Source organism: Siniperca chuatsi, linkage group LG9, assembly GCF_020085105.1.
Source record: "Siniperca chuatsi isolate FFG_IHB_CAS linkage group LG9, ASM2008510v1, whole genome shotgun sequence".
In the NCBI taxonomy this organism is placed as follows: domain Eukaryota; kingdom Metazoa; phylum Chordata; class Actinopteri; order Centrarchiformes; family Sinipercidae; genus Siniperca; species Siniperca chuatsi.
In genome coordinates, this window is record NC_058050.1 from 16,582,171 (window position 1) to 16,606,748 (window position 24,578).

Sequence of the window (24,578 nt, forward strand, 5' to 3'; positions counted from 1 at the left end):
TACTGTATAAGTAATAGTAATACCGCATAGACATGAGTTACAGTATAAGCGTTGTTCAAATGGAGAGAATAAGGAGTCTTCTCGTTACCATTAAATAGAAAAAACAATAGGTAATTCAAGACCGCCCAAGTTAATTTATCAGCCTGGAATAATTTTGAGTTAAACCCGTCATACAATTCTCATTGAATTAAATTCCACTCACTAAAACTACAGTAATTTCTAAGTATAACTTTAACGTTAAGTTTGCTTTACCCAAACAGCGTTAGATTGTTTCAGGAATGCCGCGCTTTCACAGCATTCCCAGGCTGACAACGCCCCCAAACATGACGAGACATCGACTGTAGTTGAGTGAAACACTCTGATGCATTCTGGGAGATGGAGGCCTATGTCTTCCGCTTTTAAACGGATATGGAAGAGCTCGGTGTGTGGACGCCATCAACAATATGACGGTGTCTTCAAATGTAAAATTTGAAGGGTTTTTCTTTTTGTAATGTAATGAATCGTATCTGTACTGTCGCCACTTGTACAGATGGATGCGCTTCAGACACAAATCTTGAATAGAGGCTTTTATTTCTCCGAAACCCCAAATCATTACATACAAGTTAACGTTAACGCTAACGTTAGCTATTTGTATTTTTTAAGTAGGTTAACGTTAACTAACAGTAACGTTAACTGACTTGGATGAACCGTCACCTCCTAGTTTGGAGGCATCAAATTACTTCACCTTTGGTCTATAGACAGCAGTTTTTTGGTCCAGTACTTTCGGACAGAGGTAAGTACAGTTTGGTTGTGCAGGTGAAAATGAGGTCTCATGTTATTTGGCTCAAACACAGCCGTCTTCTCACACAGACGTTAACGTTAGCTAAAAGTGGGGGGAAATAGTGTTTACTGGCTTGTGCTGGTAAACGACGAGGCAGCACTTAACGTTATAGTGAAGACACACAAAAAAATGTGAACCTGTCAGAATTTCCCAGACCCTAAGGTGACTTCTTTATTTTGTCTAAAACTCAAAGATATTTAATTGAAATTATATAACAATGGTATAAGACTAAAACAACAATGACATAAAAGATCGAAAGTGCCTACAGTGCCTGGTGTCATGCTAGCAGCTCTGTGGGGCTGTACTGAGGTGCAGGAACTAAATGTTAATATGCTCACAATTACAATGCTAACATGCTATTGTTAAACAGTTATACCATAGTCATCATCCTAGTTTAGTGTGTTAGCATGCTAACATTTGCTAATTAGCACATAATAGAAAGTACACCTGAGGCTGATGGGAATGTCATTTTGCAGGTATTTAATCAAGTATTGGACAAACTGAAATGTTTTTACCTGATGATGGCGCTACATGAAAAGTATAGGTTATTTTAATTCATCTTGAGGGGGGCATGAATGTCTGTACCAAATTTAATGGCAATCCATCAAGTAGTTGTTAAGATATTTCACTCAAAGCCACAAACGTGAACCTCATGGTGGCGCTGAAGGAAAAGTCAGGGGATCACCAAAGTCAGTCGGCTTCATCCTCTGGGGACTCAGAATGTCTGTACAAGATTTCATAGCAATCCATCCACTAGTTGTTGAGGTATTTCAGAGAATGTCACACATTTTTTCTTGATAATTGACTCAAGCGCAATAGCAATTATGAAGTAATACATTTTTTGTCAGTCAACTGATGGACATTTATAGTATAATTGTTTCAGCTCTAAACCACACATAGTATTGCATAACTGAAGTTTGGATAAATGTTTATCTATCTAATAAATAGCTGTCTGCTGTGATGCTTGTATGAAACCTGTAAATGGATTTATTCATTAAACATTTTTTATGTGATTCTGTCCACTCTGCTTTAAATTGCAGACCACTCAGAGGTTGCTTTGACCAGCTCCTTATGTCTGAAGACTCGAGCAGCGATGATGAATGGTGTGTATCCGCAAAAAGGCAAGTGGATGACGCACACGCAGAGGCGAAATGTTGGGAATGTGGCAAAAAATTCAGCAAGATAACAAGCTTGATGTCGCACTACAAAAGCCACAACATCAAAGCCACCTGCCACATCTGCAAGGTTACTTTCCGACGCCTGACATCTCTCTCCACACACCTGGATAATGCACACTCGCCACCCCTCTGCAAGTGCCGTCAGTCTTTCAGTAATGTGTGGGAGTTGAACAAGCATGCAGAGACACATTGCATGGACTCAGCGCCATTTCAGGAAGCTCCCGCTTTGATTTCTGCAGTCATACATCAGAGTCAGAACAGTGACAACTTTTCTAATGAGGTGACTGCACAGCAAAGCACAAAGTCAGTACTGCATGAGTCAGTGTCAGAGTTGAGACCCCAACAAAGAATTGAGATGAAGCCTGAGAGACCTGAGACATCTGAAAACAGTGTAGAGTATATAGTGGGGGAAGATGATAATGATATTGACATGGAAAGTGATTGTGAGAAGGCAGATGATTCAACAAGCTCTGAATCTGATGATGAAGATAAGACGCGCTCTAAACTTGCAGACTTGTGTCCCGTTGATCCAGAATCAGATGGAGGCTCGAACTCAAGTTCAACTGATTATTCCAGTGACTCTTCCAATAGTCCGCACTCCAAAAACACACCTGCAGCCATTCCTAGCGCTAATAGTTCAATATGTGCTGCGTGTGGTAGAGGGCCGTTTAGGTCAATGAAGCTCCATTTGCTGCACTGTAGTGGAATAAGGGTGAAATATCAGTGTCCGCTGTGCAAGGAGCTCTTTGTAACTGAGACGTCTCTTAATGAACACTACATGCCTTTGTATTCCTGTGATGTCTGTGGCCAAGTTTTCTCTCACGAGAACTTGTACCATCACCACCAGTGTCCCAAGGGCAGCAAATCACCTTTGGTCCTCTTCTGTTCCGAGTCAATGCCACGGGCATGTAACATATGCAAATCCTTTTTCACCTCTGATAAAACTTTGTTAAACCATGTCACCACAGTTCACATGTCAGTGGTCAGCACCAAGGTATGCATCATTACCAATCCATCAGTGTTGACAGACAAAAAGGTTTCACCGGGTGTCCGTGGCACAATAGCCCAGTCAGCCAACCAGGTCATTAATGGAAAGCTCCATGTTGGCCAAACCTACGCAGAGTCACTGTCCACAGTTGTGAAATCTAGCCCTTCCTCTCTCTCGACCTCCTTCTCCTCCCACCCAGGTAAACTACCTGCTCCGATATGCTTGACGTCTGCTGCTGCACCTGTCAGATCGGGGAAAGACGGTGCCCTAGGTCAGCCAGCCAACCAGCCTTTAAGCAGTCTTTCTGCACATTTATTTGTCCCTCCTGGTGCCACTGACACAACTCCAGCCACTGCGGCCTCTGACCCTGTCTCCGCGCCAATGCCCACTATTATGGCCATGTTTGAGAATGACAGCCAGGACATGGCTTTGATGAAACGTATGAACACCGGCTGGCGCTCCAAAGCCCCTTACCCCTGCAGGCAGTGCGGTGCCATCTTGCGGCAGCCCTCCCTCATCATCAGCCACCGCTACCTCCACCGAGGCCGCCGCTCACACCAGTGCCAGTGCGGCCGAGCTTTTAAGCACCGGCTACACCTCCTGCGACATTGTGTTCAGCATGCGGAGACCATAAGCTACATCTGTGTCAGCTGTGGGGAGACTTTCACGGGAGCAAAGCTCTTAGCCGAGCACATGAGGGGCAAGTCACAGAAAAAATCCCGTTCTGGACGTACATGCAAATGGAAAGTTAAAAGAAAGTGCAGAATGCCCTTTACGTGTGACTGTGGACAACACTTTTTTAGGCCTTCAGCTTACATATGGCACCAACTTAAAAACAGGACAAAAACTAAACTATTGAAGAAGCCCTTGAAATGACAAAGCACCAACACATCTCTGCTTTATCCATCGCTTTTAGATACTCTTCTCCAACTTTATTCACCACACTTTAAATCAAAAGGGATCTTTCACACGTCATGTGATTGTCGCTGTTTTGTTAAATTTTTGTATTACCAAGTGACAAAATCAAAGCAAAATCACATACTGGTGGTACAGATTCATTCTTAATGGCTTTTAATGATAAGCATGTACTGGATGGTTGTCAACATGTTTTCACCATGTGCAAATGATACATAGTAAACAGCGTTGGAACAAGTTCCTCATAAGTTCTTTTGACGACACACCGATATACGAGTACAAATTAACCCACAAGGAACATTTTTCAGTATTGGATTAAGTCAAAACACATGAAAACTCCAGTTTATCCTCCAGAGAAAGAGTTAGTCCAGTTTTGCTATTTTTTTCTCACAAAGTGCATTCTTAACAGTGAGGTTTGTATGGGAGTTTTCTGAGTCCTTTTGTTTTCTGATTTGTTTTCACTACAGCTGATTCAAATGTTGTGTGCCTGTGAGACATTGTAGAGGTCTTGGTATTCAGGTTGAAAATAGCATATGACTTTTTTATGGTTGTTATATAATCTTTATGATGTTAAGGTCCTCAATATTATGTCGTTTACACAATTCATGTCCACTAGATGGAGCTGTTGGGTTGCTAAACGTTGAGTTTACAAGGCAATTTAGACTCAAGTTTCATTGTTCTCAGAACAGGTGTAAACTGTTAGATGATTTTCCTTCATCAGATGATTACAACCTTAAATGTAGACATTAATCTATGAGTTTCAGTTGACATCCCTTAAAATCCCAAGGACTTACACTTTGAAATAAAGGTTTCTTCCCACGAATATGAATTGAAGTTTAGTTTCTTCTCTTGGTTGAGCATGAAAACGCATAATTTCATTCACAATTCACTCGGTGGGTTAGAGGAAGAACAATGAGGAGTTATTACAAACTGTATTATATTCAATAAGCCTGTTTGCAAACAAATATCAACTTGGTAACCATTAAACTGTCTGCTAATGAAAAAGAGGAATTGTGAGAGGTTTTTATAAAACGGATTAGGCTTACATTAAAATATTGCAAGAAATTGAAAATAAAATTAACATGAAAAAAATATGCATCTTATTCCACAGGAATAAGGCAGTGACAGAGTCCATCAATGAAACCTTACAAATAGTAGTTAAGAGAGCAAGCCCTGGAGCTTTTGACTGGATTACAAGGATCTCCTCAGTCCTTGTTTGAGATTAATTCAGGCTTTTGTGCACCGTCACAAATATAACTGTTGAAAACAGATTTCTCAAAATGCACTGTGATTCTCCCACAGTGAATGGAAGTCTTATTTTATCTGTATCATTTTACAGCTATGAGTCATTGTGCAGTGTGCTCAGCACAGGGCCAGAAGATGAGATCTTTAGTAGGTATGCCAGTCCTCCAAGTGGTTCAGCATGTTAAGAGTCTGGAGCAGCTCTGGGTGGAGAGGATTTACCATCTCACTTTCACGGATACTGTAGATGAAAGCACTGAAGACCAAGTGAATGTAGCCATGTCACCTACAAAAACAATCAACAAACAAATTATGTATTTTCTAAGCAGGCGCGTTCCAATTCAGCAGATACCACATCCTGCACTGTGTGTTGTTAGTAGATCTGTGCAACGTGTAGCAGTTATCGTTGTTAACCTGATCTCTGGGTTTCGGTGACGTAGGACCTGAGACAGCAGCTCAGAGGTTTGTTGGAAGCAGCGACTCAGCTCGTCCAGCTTCTGCTCCATGGAGACGATACGCTGCTCCAGCTCACGATAGGAGTTATTCCAATTGGCACTGAGGTCACACATGATCATCTGCATCTGTTGAAATCAGCCACACAAATGCAAAGATTGTTGTACTTACAAGGGAAAAACTTGGGGGTCAAATTATGGGCATAAACCTGTCTAATATTACTGAATTCTGTGTCACTACATTTTGCAGCCCCTTTAGCAACTTGAAAAAAAAGCCAAAAGCAACAAATCTGTTCACTTATTTAGTCCTCTATGCTCACTGTGGCTCAGCTGCGTTCAGTCAGTAAGAGAGAGCAGCATGTTCAGTTTACTGCATGGCAGTCAGACTGTAACTAACTGATTGCAAAGTGACCATGGCATGGTTTACTTTTGACATCTTACCAAGGGGCTACACTTGCAGTCTGGATAAACTAGGCTTGCTTTCTATATAATATAAATCAATCAAATTAGAAATGCTTTTTAAAATGCACAAATTGCACATTAGTGCCTCTCACTGGGTAATGCCTTTATATCTTGGGTTTATTCCACATGGGAAACTTTCCTGGGCCTGTGAATTCCTGACACAAATGAATCCTGAGACATTTTATGGAGATTTTTTAACAAGCATTTAATGTGTCTGAACACCTAGCGATAAACAGCAGCCTGTAAAATACTGCGTAATAGTCTATGTAAGTAGTGGGTGTTTTTAGGGGGATCTTTGCCATCTTAACTGGCGTTAGCCTTTCAAATTAAACATGTACAAAATATTCCAGTGACAGCTTTATTTACCTTAGGGAGGTCCACCATCTCACTGACGTAATCTCTCAGTTTTCTTTGTTTGAGGCGTAAATGCCGAAATCTGTGCAGGAAAAAAATAGATCTCAGTGATGTGGAAGTATTTCAAACATAATTGCATTTTAATTACATTATTCCAAATGTTACACAAAGACACAGAAAGGGAAACAGTTTTAAATGCAAGACCATTTCTTTGATTAAAACTGTTAAAAAGTCAATATAAGTGTAGAATTCAGGGTTTAAATGCTCCAACAAGAGTTCTAAAGTGCATATCTACGGCTGGAGCGTCCTATTTTTGGACAAACAGAACAGTCCTGGCACAACACAGAACCCCTGATTTGTGGAGGAATATGCTGACAACTGAGTATTCCACTATTCAACATGCAGGAGTCATGCTGTGTTTGTTAAATAGCTATAAAACATTGCTAGAATGTTTTTGACATATAAAAGGTGGAAAAGGGCTAAATTTAGTATCTTAGATGGATGAAACCAGAAGTACCCCGAAAAAAGAAATACGGAAACCAATATTGCAATCACGCAACCAGTCTCTAAAGACATTAGAGTGATGGTATCATTAGGTTATACTGTTCTTATTCCCAAGGTATGGAGGTGCCTCCCGCTCGTACTTTCCACAGTGTATTTATTTATAGTGGTTCTGCCTGGTGTAAAACAGGAAGTACAACCCTTCCACCCAGACTAACACACTCACACACATAATCCTGTTGTCAGGATAATGAACCATACAATCACACTTCTGGACTTCCTGTCTTGTGCAATTCCCTTGTTCTTAGAAGAGGAGCTTGGGCTCAATAACAAGAAGATGCAACTCAAAATCTCAAAAAAATGTGCAAAAAGAATAAAGATGAGTGTCTTAGTGTCTTACAAGAAGATGTACAATATGTTGTATATTACTGTCAAATTACTGTATACTGTAAATAGTAAATAAAGGTAATTGTTGCAGAACTTTGCCTGGACCCTTGCTCACACATGTCCTGCCCACAGGCGAGTAAGTCTAATTAGTAGCCTAATCTAAATCAGCCATTAAAAACTGAGACTCTGTGGTTAAGCATGTTGACACTAAGTTAATGACCAGTAAAATACACATGTAAGGCACACAAACCACCACCCAATTACATCCCTTGCCCAGACACAAACACACAGACATCCTGCCAGAAGGTATCATTTTGCGATACAACTCACACTCCGATGGCTTCCAGAAGGCATCTCTGGTGTCTTCGCTGCTCACCGCGGTTGCCCTTTGTCAGGTTTGTGCGGTGCAGAAGCCAGCATTCCCTTAGCACATTAGCAGCAGCGTGGCGGATCTGGTAAAGCGACAGAAAAAACACAGAAATCAATTGATCAAACATGGAGTTTCCAGGAGCAGAAACATGGTGATGAGACCATCAAGATAAAGTCAATATATATATAAAGTCAAAAATAAACAGCGCTTATCGTATTGTTTTTAGACAGAATGTGGTTCATATCAATCATTTTAGTACAGGAAGTAAAAGCATGAGTCATCCAAGCCAGCTGATTAAATCCAGATAGCCTTTCCTGTTCAACCCTTTTCCTCAATGATGCTGATATCACATAAATCAGAACTATGATGGTCTTATTTTCACAAAGATGCTTATATGCAAGAATTTGACGGACAGGCACTGCAGGATTTCTCCAGTATCACCTTTTTGCACTTTTCTCTTTACTCTTTGTTTCTATTCATGTCTGTTTGTCTTCCTGCGCAAATCACTGTAACCATGTGATGATGTCACTCTGGCCCTGTTGTGAGGGTTATAAATAGAGGCTGTCACTGTCTGCATCCAGATGTCTTCCCTTGTTCCCATCAGTGTAAATCTGGACTGCACCAGATAGTTCAGAAGAATGCACGCATACGCAGAAACACACACACGCAGACCAGAGCAACCACAAGCAAGACATAAAGATGCACCTAGTGACAGGATGCAGCCACCGGGAGAAAGGAAATGGTTGTATCCTCCAAGGCGGTGCACTTAACGCAGTCAGATGCTTCTTAACAGTTTGGTGAGAAGCTGTAGCGCTGCATACATCGCACAAACTGAAACTAAGATTATAGGAACTCTAACAGTCATTACACATTTATGTATATTCCTAAGATACTTTATGACAATGTTTCCTTGTAAGCTTTATTTATCAGACACTGCCTTCTTCCCATCAACAAGCAAACACTTGAATCCTGTCCAGAGTAAGTCCTCTGCAAGCCACTTCCACACATACACACAGACACGTAAGCTCAACCAGTTTCCTGCACATCGCTGCACCGTCCTGAACTGACACAAGTTTCTTTCCTGACAGAGATCAGATGATTTCCTCTGTTTGACGCCTTGAAAATGCTATAAAGAGGTTGGCAGGCCTCATCTCCCTCCTCTTTTCCCACACTATCCTGTCCTCTGGTGTCTCTTATTTAAGAAAAAGAATTATTAGAATAAAACTCAAAAACCAAAACATGCATGCGACACGGAAAGTAGTGACGCTTCCATCCTGAGAGCTCCATCCGCTTTTTCATTTGTCTTATTTGTCTTGCTACACTGCAGTAACCTCTGATAGAAGGGAGGGAAGTTGACTGTTTACTAAATGTTTATATAGGAAAGTGTATTTGATTATTAGATAAATATTATCACAAAAATGCTGCAAAAATAAGAGTCACTATTTTCAGGTCTCCCATTAAAGATCCTTCAAATGTAAAAATCACACTTACAACACCCATTTGTTAAACCTGTTATATTGGACATTTTAATTTAGATCTGTGTGTCTTTGCCAACATTGGTACAAGAGAGCCTGTGATGTCATTAGGGTTTATTTTGTCACATGACACTACAGCTAAGATGATTTTCTAAGTTAAGAGTCAATTATCTGACCTATATTGAGGTGTTAGTGTGTTAATAATTGTATGTAAAGACTCTATTTTCATTAAATCCTCCACAGAAAATTGTTGAGTTCTGCTTTATGGTGGTTTTGTATTAAACAGACTTATAATTGTAGCATATTTTACATAACTGCCAAGCATTTTCCAAAGCATACCAAAGTGTTTTAGTTTTTTTTATTGAGTTATGTTATTGTTATCTGGCAATGCAGTGCAGACTTTTCAAATCATTCTGCACTTACAGCTGCGTTACCACGCCATGTTCCAGTGACTTTGACAAAAATAAACACAGACATGGTGTTCATTGTGATGAATTACCTAACTTAAGCCGTGAGCTGATTTTCATACAGAAATTAAAGGGAAGGTACATTCAAAAATCAAAAACATTAGGCTACAGCACGTTTTGAAACATAGCAGTAACGTAAAGTTCACATGATTTGTAGTAAATTGGCCAAAACATGCAAAAATATATCGTCTTTGAAGAAAACAACCAGATGAAGTCTGTCAGAGGGTGCAAAAGATAAGAAACAGCAAAATCGCATGCGAAAATGGCCATGCATATACATCCAAAAGTCATGTTTCTGATGAAGAAAATTGTTCAAAGAATAAATCACTAATCAGTGAGTTGGTATGTTTTTCTTATAGACATATTACAGCGTTTTCATAATGTTTTGCTCTTACCCTTTTAGAGATCTGGATGTCCAGCATGAAGAAGTGCACATGTTTCTCTCCTTTGTTCAACGCCAGCATCTTGGCAACGACTGCCACCAGCATGGCAGTGCAGGCTACACCCTAAAACCCAACACACACACACACACACATACACAGATGTTGGCATGGTTACTGATATATTTACCATCTGGCTGTCTTCTCAACTAATCATGTAAGCATTGGAGATTGATCCTGAGTATTGTAGTGACATAAACAAGGCAGAACTCAAGAGAAACTGATGTTAGTCTAATTTTAAGCCTGAATTTGTCTGAATCCTCAACAGTGGGTCTTGTGTGTTTTGCTCCACCATTCCCCTCAAGGGAAAGCACTTATTCAGAATACTGAATGTTGATCTTCATACCTCATATGGTTTCATCCAATAAATCAAAGTTATATTTACACAGAGAGTTCAATGGTTAAACACAGGCCTCTGTGGCACTGCCATAGTGCTGGTGTCCTCTGAGAATAGCTTTGTGCTATTGCTGGACAGGGAACTACAAAATGATGGTGAAGATTCAGGCTTTAAAGCGAATCACATCCACATAGTCACACAGATAGACACGTTATTAGAAACACAGACAAAACACTACACTGATTTCATGTCCACCACGGGTAATGATAGAAGATAACCAGTCTTTACCTGTTTTCCTCTTTTTGGGCTTGCATTAGAAAGGGAGAGAAAGAAGGAGAGAGCAAGATCAAGCATGCGCATAAGAAAGCACAAACCAGAGTTTTAAAAGATATATTTATACTTCACTCCATCAGCCACAAAATATCTATCATTGCACCGTCTGTGAAACCTGGGAGGTACAAACTCTTTCCTTGGATCCATCCACACACAGTGATGGGATGCGAACAGTGTTGTCAACCCCTGAACACAGCTGCAAACTGAGTTATGGCAGAAGTGCTGACCATAGAGGCTTTCAGCCATATTACAGGTGTGACAGCCCCAGTGACTGGCTCCCAGAACTGCCCTGATGGGAGTAGGAAATTTATTTTTTTCCAAATCACTCGCACAGGTTGGCACACCCTTGTGTTGTAGTGGTGCCAAAGGCAATAAACCACCTAAAAATGGATATGGTGGAAAGTTTCCCCTTATAAGGGGGGAAGCTTATAAAAACAAGGCAGATGGAGAAAGAGAGAGGGAAAAGATTGTTTTCCACTCTGTCACAGAGGTGTCTAAACCGGACTTGTGCCCACATCCAGAACCACAGTGGTGACTCTTATCTGCTTGTACCAGAATCTAATGCAGCAGAGGTGAGGCAGCCAGCCAAGTCTATTGCCTATTCAAACACACAACCACTCCTTGTCTCAGTGACTTATTGTTTATCTTACTTTACTGTGTGTAACTCTGTGTTTCATCTCAACTATCATTTCCCCATTCCTTTAATCCTCCATCTCTATCCTTACACCTTTTTATCTTAACCTTCCCACTCCTTTGCATTACCATATTATCTTGCTATAATAGGCAAAAAAACAGTTTGAACTGGCTGCAATACTTTATCTACTTTCTCTCTGGGATACTTTATTTTTTTTCTTTTATTCTATGATGAGATAAACAATTAAGCAAAATGTAACCTCTAATGTGACGTTTTTCACAATATGTCCACAAGGAATGACGAGGAGAGAAGTCTGTGAGCGCAGCAAAACAATGTCATCACTCAGCAGAAACATCACACTCCATACAGATGTTTTGTGTGGGCTGCACAGTGCCTACTGCATGCTGACAGAGTCTTTTCGTGTGAGTGCCTGGTACTGCCAAGGTCCTGCAGAGGCACCATCTATTAATTTACAGCTGTGATTTAAATCACGCACACAAGGGAATGAAGGCATTCAGGTCTGTCAACACCGCTAGGGTGTGCGGCCGGGAAAAAAGGGTCTAATACATCTAAGATAACTAGTGCAATAGTGCAGAATAGGCTGGGATAGAACGCAAACGGTGCAGGAGAGAAGTAAACCAAACTGAACTGACCCGATATAAAATGGGAAAAACTAAATAGGAAAATTGGGGAAGAGCTGCTGCAATGGAACAGAGCAGAAATGGAAGGGAATGAAACAAACCAAAGAGGATGATATGGAACAGTACGGAACAGAATAGAGCAGAACAATATGGAACAGAACAGAAGGCAATAAAATAGAACAAATCAGAACAGAATATACTCGGGAGGAATGGAATGGTAGATAATGGAATGGAACAAAATGGAATTAAATGGAGCAAATCAGAACTGAATAGACCTGAATAGAGAGACTAATGGGGTCGAATAGAACAAAAGACAAGGCAGAGGAATAGAACAGAACAGAGCAGAACTTGAATAAAAGTGAAGGGAAGAAAAATAACAGAAACAACACAGCAAAACAAAATGAAATGAAAATGAACAGCAACAGAACATTTTGTTTTTGTGCCTTAACAAGCTGGTAGTCCACACAGTCCAGTGGTTTGGTTAGGAACAAATACAGAACTGAAACAAAGATAAGACATCTCCATTCTTTGTGTTTATCGAACTGAGCATTAAATGTCTTTTGTGTTCAAACCACTACTGCTGTGCTGGCTGGCTAAGTAATTTTCTGATAAGAGGCCAAAGAAGCCCAAACAACCACTTGAAATGAAATAACATGAATGCCTCAACAAGTATTGTGTGTCTTATATACTTCAGTATGCACACAGTTGCATGCAATTTGCATAAAACTGTTTGTGAGCATGAAATCTTCAGTTTCTTAAATATTACATGTTCTCAACAAACAACCCAACCTAGTTACCATGACTCCACTGAAGAGACACACCGCCCTGCCACAGCTGGTGTTGGGTGCCACATCCCCATAGCCCACTGTGAGGAAGGTGATGGCTATGAGCCACAGAGCCGTGTCCATATGGCTTGTCGATTCGTGGGTCTTCCTGCAGGGGGGAGAAAGCAGGACTGATACTGTGTTGTAACGAAACATCTTAAATGCACTGTAGTTATGGGCAAAGACGAAAGTCCCAGCCACATTCTTTACATAAACAAAACCTTAATGAACTTTTACATAACCTCAACCATCTTAAATCTAAACATTCATAACCATTTTCAACTTCTGTTTATATAACCATGTTTTACTTAAACATTACCATTTTGAATTGGATTGCCAGTAACGTTTTATTTTAGTGGTCTGCAATTTCCAATTCAATTTTAGTTTTGATCTGAAATGATGGTGCTGTAGTGCGACATTTAGTGGCAGTGAATGTCACATACAGCTCTTTTAAAGTGATAAATACCACAAACGGTATGACAAAAGCTCTGATGGTAGACGCATTTATATAATTTCATTGTCTACATCGTGATATCGCCCACCAACCTATCTACACAATTAGTACCAAATGACATTGTCCTTTCCAGGAACCTTCTTATGATTACAGTTATATATCAGTTCCTTTCTTGAAAATGGAGGAAAATATGGGACCTGTAATATAAAGCATTAACCTGATGCCTAAACCCAACCCATTGGTCTGTGAATCTGCCATAACTCAGAGGACTCCATAACTTTATCTTAGATAGAGCAATAAATTAAACACCCATTTCCTGTGCACAATGACTCCTCTGAGTTTGATAAAGGTGTGGTCTGTTAATCAAACTGTGTTATCATTGATGATGCTCTACAGTCCTTAAGAAGAAAGGAAGTGGGTACCAGTGTAAACTTGTAAAGCATTTTACAGCAGAGTCCAATGTACACCTCGCCAAAACCACACAAACAGGTCATACAGTGCATGAGTGTTCATCTGTCTCCTGGATGTGGTAATCTACAGTTCAGTGTTAAAAGGTTTGGTGGTCTTATGAGGTATCAATCATAAGCTATTTTATTACTTCTGACAAATCAAAACATACAAGACTGAGACATGTGAAACTGAAGGCAAAACCTCCCATTAAGGTTCAAATGAAAAAATGACCTCACATTGTTCAAACAGCCAAACACACTGCACAGGATAAGGTTGACGTTTAGTTGGCTCACGATAAAGAGCAATTTGTTAGAGTAACAAAATAGAATATGATGATTATTAAATTGGTTATTGGAAATCCATTCTAAATAGGAAAGTCAAATTGACCATCAAGGTTTGAGGAGGAATGTTATAATACTGAGCATTTTGTATTTTTAATGTGCATGTGTGTGACAGGGAGTGGAAGTTTGGGGGATGATAGTAACAGACAGAGCTGTAGTATGTGTGTGTGTGTGTGTGTGTGTGTGTGTGTGTGTGTGTGTGTGTGTGTGTGTGTAGGCATCTATGAAAGAGAATAAAAAACAGATTTTTACTATGATAATCAAGAGTAACAGTGAAAGCAATCACAAATCATTGTTCATTAGTGCAGGTACGGCTTACTTTGTAAATCATTGTTTATTGCATAATATGTACAGCTACTACGAAATACCATTCAGAAACATTTTGTCTGTTTTTTCAGATATCACGATTTCAAGAGAGTTAGGTGAGAATTGATACCGCTCCCATGAATGTACACTGTACTATGAAGCTACAGCCAGCAGATGGTTAGCTTAGCTTAGCACCTAAAGACTCCAGGAAGTTACTGCTCCTGGCAAGGAAATAGTCTGGCACATAACCACCCGTAAAACCACAATGTGTCATTTTCCCCATAATTTTGGACAGAGCCATGCTAGCTGTTCATACCTGCTTCCAGTCTTTATGCTACGTTAAGCTAATCATCTGCTGGCTGTAGCTTCATATTTAGAGTACAGAAAAGTGACTGGTGTCAATCTTATGAATTTATGAATTATTATTATTATTATTTCAGGATAGATTTTTTAATGAAGGCTTTCAATCTCCAAGGCTGGTACAAGTGCTTATGTGTCTCTATTTGTGAAGATATTATGTATTAATTAGAATGTTTAGTATGCGCAGAGAACATACATCATACCAGTTTTTTGCTCGTAGTTTGACATGTAACTTGTAACACCAAAATTTTATGATCGGCCCATTTGTATTGACTACACACATGCAGTTCTCTTCCCTACCTCTCACACAGAGTAAGCATCCAGGATGCAGTGACCCAGAAGAAGAGGATGAAGACCAGCAGCGTGCGCGCCGGATATTTGTTCATCAGTACCTTGAGAACAAAGCGGAAGGTGAAGTTGATGTTGTTGAGCGAGCCGATGCTCCTGTAGGAGGCGCTCAGCAGCACTTTGCTGTGCAGCAGGATGGCTCTGTGCACCAAGTACAAGCGGAGGAACATCAGCACTGACAACAGCAGCTCCATGTCCATCAGGGCCCTGTTTTCGTGGCTGGAAAAACAGAGCGGAGCTGAGGAAGAGGAGTTGACATGGAGGCCCACCTCCCAGTAAGTGCCAACAGGATGGATGACACAGACTAACAGTTCCAGAGTGATCACAAGAACCCTGTGGCTGGTCATGGCAATACGCCAGTCCACCTGGTTGTGGTCAATGACGAACAGCTGAAAAATGGAGGAGGACAGTAAAGACAGAGAGTGAGAGAAGAAAAACATGATGAAAGTGCTGACGGCGATGAAGTGAAAATACAGTCATGTTAATATGTTCGTATATAATGTTTGGAAATCATCCCTATAAGGATATGGACATTTTAAGGGATACATCCTCTTTGATTTGGTTCTCTTTAAACTTGAAACTTAAATACAAAACACTTGCTATTCTCTCACTGGCTCCAATTCCACTTCTTATTTTCCTAAGATACTAGTTGATGACATTATTAAAGCAAGGTGCTACCTGTTTTGTTGCACCTGTTGATGTTTCATTAAACCTTGGAGTAAACATATTTAATAATTCTGGCTGAACAACAGTGCAGTAAAATCACAGTAGGACAAAAAACAAGAACACCTGGGTCACACAAAAACGAATCCCATTATGTGGCATGCTGGTATATGCATATTTGTACGTGTGTGTTTTGAGCAAAAAGCAAGAAAAGATTTAAAAATGCAAAAATGCAAATACACAGTACACTATGTGCGCTGTGATAAGAAAAAATAATTTTAAGACTCCAAAGACATGAAAGATATGAAACCACAGATTCCAACAGAACTAGTTTGTATGAGTAGTTCACATAAGAATTGAGACCGTGTTCATCCCCTCAGTATATAGTTTTATTGTGCCTCAGTTTGTTCAAGAAAGTAAAGGAAATTAAGCAGGTCAGTGTCCAGTCAGAACTTTCTCCTCTCCTTGCTCCACTGATTGAGACTTGAAGCATCTTGATGTTCTTGGTTTGATTTAGTTTTTCATCTCTGACACCAAAGAATTAAAGATACATCAGACATCGCAGAACACTGCCTGTGTGTTATTCTCCACCCTAAACCTTATCTCCCCTTCACACTTGCATGGACCCCACACTTATATCAGATAAACATGACTTGCAACCAAACTGAAAACACTGTAGGTGAGAGAATAAGCAGCAGCTAGACCAAAAACAGTCAAAGATACCTTGAGTCCTGAAAAGTAGTTCAGTGTATTTATTACTACTGTGCATATACACAGTGCTTTCTGCACTTGTTGTACATACTGCACTTTATTGAATACGCATGCTGTGAGTGTGTATGAGGGCGACTGAAAGAGTGTTTACTCTGCTTAATTTCAACCAAATCCCTTCATGTATATTGAATTCACACACAACGGCAGCGAGCCATGTGGTTTGGAAAAATATCGCAGCTGCAACCTTGTGCATGCCTGTGTGGGCCTGTGAGGTTTTCATCCAGTGTTTTGTACACATACAGCAAATACAGATAATCAGTGTTGAGGCTACCATCAGTGGACCGAGAGCTCCTTCTAAAACAATTGCCCTCAAGTATCTCCAACAAAGTATCATTCTAACCAAGCTAATTTGAAACAAACATTACTGGTATGAAAAGTGATGCACTGAAGATCAACAATGCACCTATGCATGCACACACACAGGCTCTCACTCAGGCACACGCCACATCACAATAAGGGTGTCCAAACTGTTGGAAACAAAGGGGAAAAGGCAAACTCACCCTGATGTCCTTATAATGGAAAGCTATAATGAGGACCAGGAGACACCCAGTGGACAGGCTGATGGAACAGTTGATGATTAAGCCAATGTTTGAGCCCTGGGAAGGAAAGGGAGACAAGGGAGATAAGGCATAAAAGGAAGGCTTTCTGCAACAGTTGATATCTGATTTCTTTCCATTAATGTTCACTGTTATCAAGGTTTCATGAAATAGATTCTGAACTGAACGGTTTGTTATACCCACTGTGGTAATGACAGGGGTGGAAAGAGTGCCAGAATATCCAACATATAACATTTGGACACTGCGGGCCAATGTGGCCTCCTGACTGTTGGCACAGTTTTAGGAAAAGGTACAGTGGAATTGTACCTTTTGCAGTACAAAAGCCTGTCCCTGGGGCAGTATCCTATTGTGTACTTGTACATATTTCATAGATAGTTAGTTTTATTTCCATGCCATGCCAAACATTTGGTTCATTATAGTAAAAAAAAATATATATAAATAAACAAGGATGTGAGACATCTTCCAATAACACATGTACAAATTCCAAAGAAAGATATATCAAAAACATTGTGCACTGAATAGCAGAAGAAAGAAAAGAAATGCTACAAACATACAATAAGCTCTATCGTGCTAGCCTCATCTTCCAGGCTCTCTTCAAAGAATTAGCTAACTTAAATCTTTCATATGTGAATAGCAAACTTACTCTTTGTGCATTGTCAATGTTGAAAACCAACTTGTGTTTTTATGGGTGGTTTCCAGCAAAAAGGACAAAATAAAACACCTTTTCCCTGAGATTATTATTTTTTCAATATGTATCCTCAAGCTTTGTACACCAAGTGACCAAAATGCACCTATAAACAATGGTAAACACATGAGGCCATATCGAGAATATCAATGTTATTTTTTTTCTCACAATTTGGAATGGCCATTTTCCCCAAGACAGTGTGGACAGACCAACAAATAGCAGTTTAGACTGAAAAAGACTGAAAGAAGACTTGATCCCTCACCAGCTTCCCACCCAAGAACAACTGTGTTGCCAACTGCACAAACATGGGTCACTTCAGTGGTGGACAAGTGTTTTATCATCTGCACTATGCAGACGCCCCAGTAAGTGTGCAACCTCAACCTTTATTTCAGACTGAACTGGTACACATTTCAGTCAAATATCAAAACTACATTGTAGTGCTGAGACAATTAGTTGATTAATCGATCAATAGAAAATGAATCCCAACAATTTTGATAATCAGTAAAAATGTTATAGCTTATTAAGCATAAATGCAAATGTTTACTATTTTCAGCTCCTCAGATGTATGCTTTGCTGCTTTTCACTGTTTTATATCACAATAAATTAAATACTCTTGGTTTTGGTCTGTTGGTCTGACATGGGTATTTTCACCATACATTCTGTGACATTTTGTAGACTAAACAGTCATCAAATAATTGATAAAATAATTGACAGATTAATCAATAATGAAGATAATAGCTTCAGCTTTCACTACATTGTACCCTTATGGAGGATCAAATGGTATACATCTAGTATTCATTACATGCATGTTAAGATACATCTATGAGTCAGTAAAGAAAATGTACTTCTCCTGTCCTTAAGCCTCCAATCTGTGATGCTCTAAAAAGTGTTAACCACCTTTTCCTTTCCTTAAACAATTGTTTAGGACTAATTTAAATGGAATATCCCACTGATTTTGTTATAATAGCATAACTGTAGACTACTCTGCAATTCTTGCATTGAAGGAGCATCATTAGAAATTTACAGTTCTTAGGCCTAATGAAAGTGGAATTACTGATTCTGTGATGTACTCCAATAAAGTACATAAAAAGCCACTCAATTACATTAAGAGAGTTTATAATTAAATACTTTCCATTCCAGGGAAATGACAGCTGGAGACACAGATATACACACTGTAATGGTTTGCCCCTCATTGTCTGATATGTTTTCACAATTGAATTAAGAACTAAGCATAGGCCTCTGCCATACCACCTCAGCACCTCTCAGCAGGTTAAAGAGCCCCTTTACCCTTCATTCATGCATCTCAGTACAACTGATGCAACATCAATGGAAGTATTTAACAGGAACTGCAGTTTAATGTGGTTTACAGTTAAAAAGATAATTACAAATTTTCAAACTTGAGCGTGTAGGTGGTATGGTGTGACGTCCATTGGCAAGGTACGCCATTTTCCACAGTTTCTCCCGTAGCATTCACATCATGTCTGTATTTCATCCAGGGCTAATTAGAAGACCCGACAAAAGCTCAACATTTCACCACATTCCATAACAGAGAGTTCAACATGTTTCTTGCTGAGTTGCTAAAATTGTTTTGTACATTTTCCTGTTGGAAACAGTAATTTCAAGCCCAGTGAACCTAATTTGGGTTGACCTTAACACGGATTGTTTCTCATAGTCTTGGACGGACAATGAGCCACCGTCACCAGGACAGGCCAACCAAGGCATAGCAAATAAATAAATAAATAAAACACTGAATCCAATGCAAAAGAAGGTGGTCTGGTTTGCATTTACTGGAATAAATAAATACTTCAAAAGAAACAATATATGCATCTGACTTCAGTTTTCTAATTTGTTTTTTTAGTCAGTGTGGTTTCATTAGCTTTCATGTAGACTCTTGTGCTATAGGTCACTCATGCAACTAGAGGTATCCTGTGATAAACTTAAGGATATGCTTACAAATAATATCCTAAAAGAATATTATACTGATGTAGTGGGACAGTCATAAAGGAAACTAGTTAATACTAAACAAGTCAAACACTGCATCAGACTATGTTTGTGATTTCTTGGTTGAATGTGTTAACACAAACCACAGGTGAGTAGGATACCACTTCCCTGCACCCTCTGGGACAGGTTTATTATCCTGGGACCTTCGGACTCTCAGCACTGATGGTTTTCTTTCTAGCTAGTTATTGGTTAGCTGCAGAGTCTCATCAGCCCCCCAGAATACAAACTGGTATTGAGAATCACTGCCCTACAGTAATATTATGTGGTCTTTTGTAGGAGGAATGTGGTTCAGGACCCCAATAGTCAACAGGTTTTTATTACCACAATCACCACAGCAGCTCATTTCGATAATTCCTACTCTGTGGTTGTAGATGTGTTGATCAGCTAAACAACCCAGATGTGGCCCAGATCTGGGCCCAAATCTGCACTAATACACAGAATGCTGGCTTTTGGATGAGTAGCGACGTGTTGCAAACAGGGCAGGTACGACTGACACAGCAACACCTGGAAGAAGTTTGCCCTCAGGGCTTCCTGCCAGAAAGCCTTACTACTTGGTTAGGTTTAGGAAAAAATAAAGCCCTGAAGGCAAACTTCTTCCACGTGCAACACAGCATACTGGTGTGTGGGTGAGTTTTGAGTGTAGGCCATATATGTAAACCAGGTTTCAGTGTGTGGGTGAGTCACAACCATATTGCAGCATGCTGTCTTTAAAAAAAAAAGCCAACTTACAACCCTGTCATTTTACAGAAAATGTGGGCCCGTACACTTGAGGCAGGTCTGGTTGCTCAGATGCTTTTTAACCAAGTTTTAAGATTACATGCAAAGGAATGGTAAAAGTTGCTGTTTCATATATTTAATGGAAGGATGTTCCAAAACTGTTAAGGCTGTCTGACCAAAAGATGGGACAACAATGTCCCCTCTTATGCTTGATCTGACTAACCTATCCCCAACATTTCTCTGTATTATGAATGTGCTATGTTTTCCATTAAACATTTTGGAAACAAATATTGTGACATTTAATAAGAATTTCCCAGCAAAGGTGACTATATCTAGTAAGTATATCACAACGATGGTAGCCTGTATGTTTATTGTGATTGTGTAGGTTGTAGTATTGTATCAGTGGGTAATGTTATATGTGAGAGAAACATAACATGAAAATAAATCTTCATATGTCAGATACTTCTGAATAATTAGCTAGGTCAAATTTGGTTTTTGCACACAAAATGCTCAATTTGCCTGCTTAACTTTTAGACTGCAAAACTGCAGTTTTATAATCACACATGGTTGAGAACCAGAGTCAATATAGCTCATTAAAATTATCCACTTTCCCCGCTATTCAAACATCAAGGAATGTTCTTTTAAATACTGGACATGCATATCTCAATATGTGGATATTGTTTTGGATTGTAAAGTCATCCCAGGAAAGTCGCTGAAGAGTTGCAGAAATGAGGACGTGAGGCTGCATCCAGGTCAAAGTGCACACTCCTGACTCTAGCACAGCCAAACTCAAGACATAGAGCCTTTTAGACTGGCCATGCAAACACTCTAATTATACACTAAATGATGTGGAAAGATAGCCTGAAGTACTGTGAGCAATCTTGCTGTAGGGGAAGAGGTGAAATGTGGAAAAACGTTCCATAAATAGCCCTGTTTTTTCATGCATAACCATGAAAAGGTAAGCTTAAAATATAACTTTGTAGACTGGCGTTAACTTTGATAGGCCAACAAGTTAGGCAGCTACTGCAGTATACTTAAAAATGGCTATATTTTGCTGTGTTTTTGTTAAAACTGCGCCTATGTGACAAAAAGTCATGTCAGTCCACAGGGCAGGAAGACGACACAGCTCACACTCATGACTTTAACATCATATGAAGATAAATGCTGAAAATGGTTATATAAATCGGCAATGCAGCCTCTTCAAAATAATGTGCTTTAACTACAGCAGAGAACACTTTTCCAGTGCATCAGCATTTCCATGGTACTGAAGCTGATGCATGTTGTTAGGAATGGACAGACAACACCTGTTCTTGGTTCGTGTTTGTACACTGGAATAGTAATATCATATTTGTGCCAACACCCTTATTTTCACAACCATGTTTCTCCAGGTCCAACTCTCTGAACGCATCAGGCATATTGTTGTAGGTCAGACCATATTTCCATAGGTTTCTTAAAAGATTATAGCTGATGAGTTAGAAATGCGGGTCTCTTTGACACTGTAATCAATCACTGACTTCACAGCATGGAGATGGTCTGATGTTTTGCGCCATGCATGCATGCAAACTTTTTTCCACATGTGGAACTGGCTTGTGCTGCAGGAAGTCAGGGGGAGTTAATAATTTGTTGATTGTGTGGCCTGGCATTGTTATCCACTGAGATCTGCATGTTAATGTCATGAGGCTGTGCTACCAAATAGTGTGTCTGGAAATGGACTAACTAATCAGTAGGTCAGAGAGGTTCAAAGCCCAGGTGCAGCTTCTGCTGTTGTGCTGCATGGGGCTTGCGCTGTCTGCTAATCAAAGGAAGTTATGAAAACAAAAATAGAGCCAGTTGTGTAAGGGTGTTTTTTTCTGCACCAGTTATGATACATTTAGTTACCGAAATATGTCATGAATTAAAGACAACACAGTTTAATAAAAATCTCCTAATTTGTTTGTACCAGTTCCGTTATAGTCTAAGTGAAAAACTGTTTTGAGAACTTGTAACTGCTAGGAGTTGAAGAAGAGTTGAGATGATGCCACCCGGCAGCAGAGCAATTAACAGGCTTTAGTTACACTGCATGATGCTGAAAGCAAAACTATGATGATTTTGTTGGTCAATTTTATCATTCAAGGGTCATAATTAAAATGACTCGACCAGCTGATATCACAAAGTGATTTTTTTTTTTTTTTAAAAGGTTGATGTCAAAGATTTGGCTGTTTTACACAGCATGCGCTGCAGTGAAGACCTAAATTTTTTAACTTGTGCAGATAACGATGTACGTTGTAAGTTAAACCCTTTGCAATGTGTGCAAAAGTACACGTCACATCAAGATTTGATTTGATTTGTGAGATTAACATTTATTAGCAGTAGGCATCATCATGAGAATTTCAGTGGAAACAGAGATAGGGAGCAAGCTGTAAGGCTACAGCTTTAAGGTCAAGTGTCGACAAAGCCGAAGTGTCACATTTCAAACATTTCCAATTTAATTATTTGATTTGGTTATGCAGTCAGTTCTTACAAATTGAAGTCTGACTTGATCAACTTTTCACTGACCAAGACATTAGTGTAGTTTCTTGAACCTACCGGTTTATAAACGAAGGGACATATCTCGGCGTGGATTATCATGAGCAGTATCCCGAGCAGAGCGGTGCCCAAAGCCAACGCGCAAAGGCGCTTTTTATCCTCTAGTAAAACATTTCTGCCTCGCAGTCTGTAGATGTCGTCTCCCTCCATTTGAGCAGTCCGCTTCCCGGGAAGTGACAGCGGCACGGATACTTCTGCCGAGTCCCCGCCGTTTCGATTGATCAAGCCATCGCAATTTCTATAATCCACTTTGGAGTCGCCCTGCAGGCTGCGGTTTGTCATCTCCATCTCCAGAGCGCACACGAGACGGCCGCCTGTCCCTCTCTCCGCTGCTCCGTCCTCTGCCTGTCCGGTCTCCCCTTTGCTTCCCTCCCAAGTTGGGGAAGGCATAGTCCGATGGGCGCACTGCGTACCAGGCCCTTCTCTCGTTTGTCGCTCATCGAAGGAGCGGGTTTACAAAAACACTTGGCCTCCAATACACCGTCACCTTAACACTCCTACCGACCGGCGCGGCGTGCTTACGCGCACTGATGCCATATGCACACCGCGGTAGGCTTTAGGCTACTCCTATTTGCATGGGTTATTATTTTCAGAGGGTGCGTCAGTCACAAATGACTTCTTTGTGTGCAGTGTGCGGGTGTGTGTGTGCGCTCGTGTTATGCGCGGTGCGCTCCCAGATGAGCATGGTCACGCAGTGAAACGAAATGTTTTTATAGTTTTCCTCATTCAGTTTAGACGACACGTTACAAGAACAAGTCTGTTTTGTATGACACGCGATTACCTGCGTTCCTTATTCTGAACAAAAATAAGCTTACGGCAAACTAACCTTTAAAAATAAAATACAACGAACCTCAAGTTACTTGTTTTTATATATTTATTTATAATTCACTACAACAGTGATGAGAACTAGTTCCACAACAGCTACAGAGTGACATCTCGTGGTTGTGTACCTTCAACCTCTGATCTATTGCGATGTATTCAAAACAGTAGTCAAGGTTTTGCGAATATTGGCAACGACTTATAACTGTCCTGGCCTTCACCTCTTCACTCAACCATTTTTAAATAGGATTTTTCAGGTATTTTTCTCCAAGGTCTTTTCTCCCTCTTGCCTTTTTAGAATATTCTTGTAAATATGTCCAGCCTACTTTATTTATTGGGGTACCTCCTATAGCCGCTTAACTGTTGCCATTTTCTCTTGGATTAACTGCCAGTTTATCCAGCTATATTCTAATGTATTTTAATCATTTGAGTTGCCAAGACGTCCTTTCATTTCCTGCAAATCCTCCACAGACCAAACCAAAATGTGAGACACAAACTTCCCCCTCACCTCTTCAATAGGCCTGTTTGGGGAGGAACAGCGTAATGACCTTGAGGTAAATGACGCACCCAGCACACAGGACTCCTTCCGTTGCAGCATCCTGCTGAAGGTAATGACGATCCTCATAGCTCTGAGTGACAGCATGACTTTAAGTACAATGTTTAGACTGACAGATGTTTTCTAGGTCAAGTCAAAATATCTTTGAGAGAAAACAAACAGTTC

The 24,578-nt window shown here is 40.1% G+C and overlaps 2 protein-coding genes across 3 annotated transcripts; one reads left to right on the forward strand and one right to left on the reverse strand.

Annotated features, from left to right (window-relative positions):
* The first annotated feature begins 367 nt into the window (after positions 1-367).
* si:dkey-79d12.4 (zinc finger protein 271) lies at positions 368-4,724 on the forward strand. Its single transcript, XM_044207711.1, has 2 exons — positions 368-772; positions 1,861-4,724. Exon 2 carries the CDS (start codon positions 1,892-1,894, stop codon positions 3,860-3,862), a length of 1,971 nt encoding a protein of 656 aa, XP_044063646.1. The 5' UTR covers positions 368-772; positions 1,861-1,891; the 3' UTR covers positions 3,863-4,724.
* Positions 4,041-23,852, reverse strand: kcnn4 (potassium intermediate/small conductance calcium-activated channel, subfamily N, member 4). 2 transcript variants are annotated; one of them, XM_044207680.1, is made up of 9 exons: positions 23,039-23,852; positions 17,014-17,109; positions 15,032-15,468; positions 12,794-12,929; positions 10,007-10,117; positions 7,630-7,751; positions 6,424-6,493; positions 5,558-5,724; positions 4,041-5,429 (listed from the first exon to the last, which is right to left on the reverse strand). In XM_044207680.1, the coding sequence occupies exons 1-9, from the start codon at positions 23,426-23,428 to the stop codon at positions 5,426-5,428; spliced, it is 1,533 nt and encodes a 510-aa protein (XP_044063615.1). In that variant the 5' UTR covers positions 23,429-23,852; the 3' UTR covers positions 4,041-5,425. The 2 variants fall into 2 exon arrangements, with proteins under 2 accessions (XP_044063615.1, XP_044063616.1); XM_044207681.1 differs by having other exon boundaries at positions 15,032-15,123; positions 23,039-23,849.
* Positions 23,853-24,578: the final 726 nt, after the last annotated feature.

Excerpts from the sequence above, each read along its gene's own strand:
- si:dkey-79d12.4 (XM_044207711.1), top strand. The coding sequence starts at position 1,892 with ATGTCTGAAGACTCGAGCAGCGATGATGAATGGTGTGTATCCGCAAAA.
- kcnn4 (XM_044207680.1), bottom strand. The coding sequence starts at position 23,428 with ATGCCTTCCCCAACTTGGGAGGGAAGCAAAGGGGAGACCGGACAGGCA. Across the intron at positions 7,752-10,006 it reads ACATCCAGATCTCTAAAAGG|ATCCGCCACGCTGCTGCTAA; the intron begins GTAAGAGCAAAA and ends TCGCTTTACCAG. Across the intron at positions 6,494-7,629 it reads CTTCTGGAAGCCATCGGAGT|ATTTCGGCATTTACGCCTCA; the intron begins GTGAGTTGTATC and ends TTTCCTGCACAG.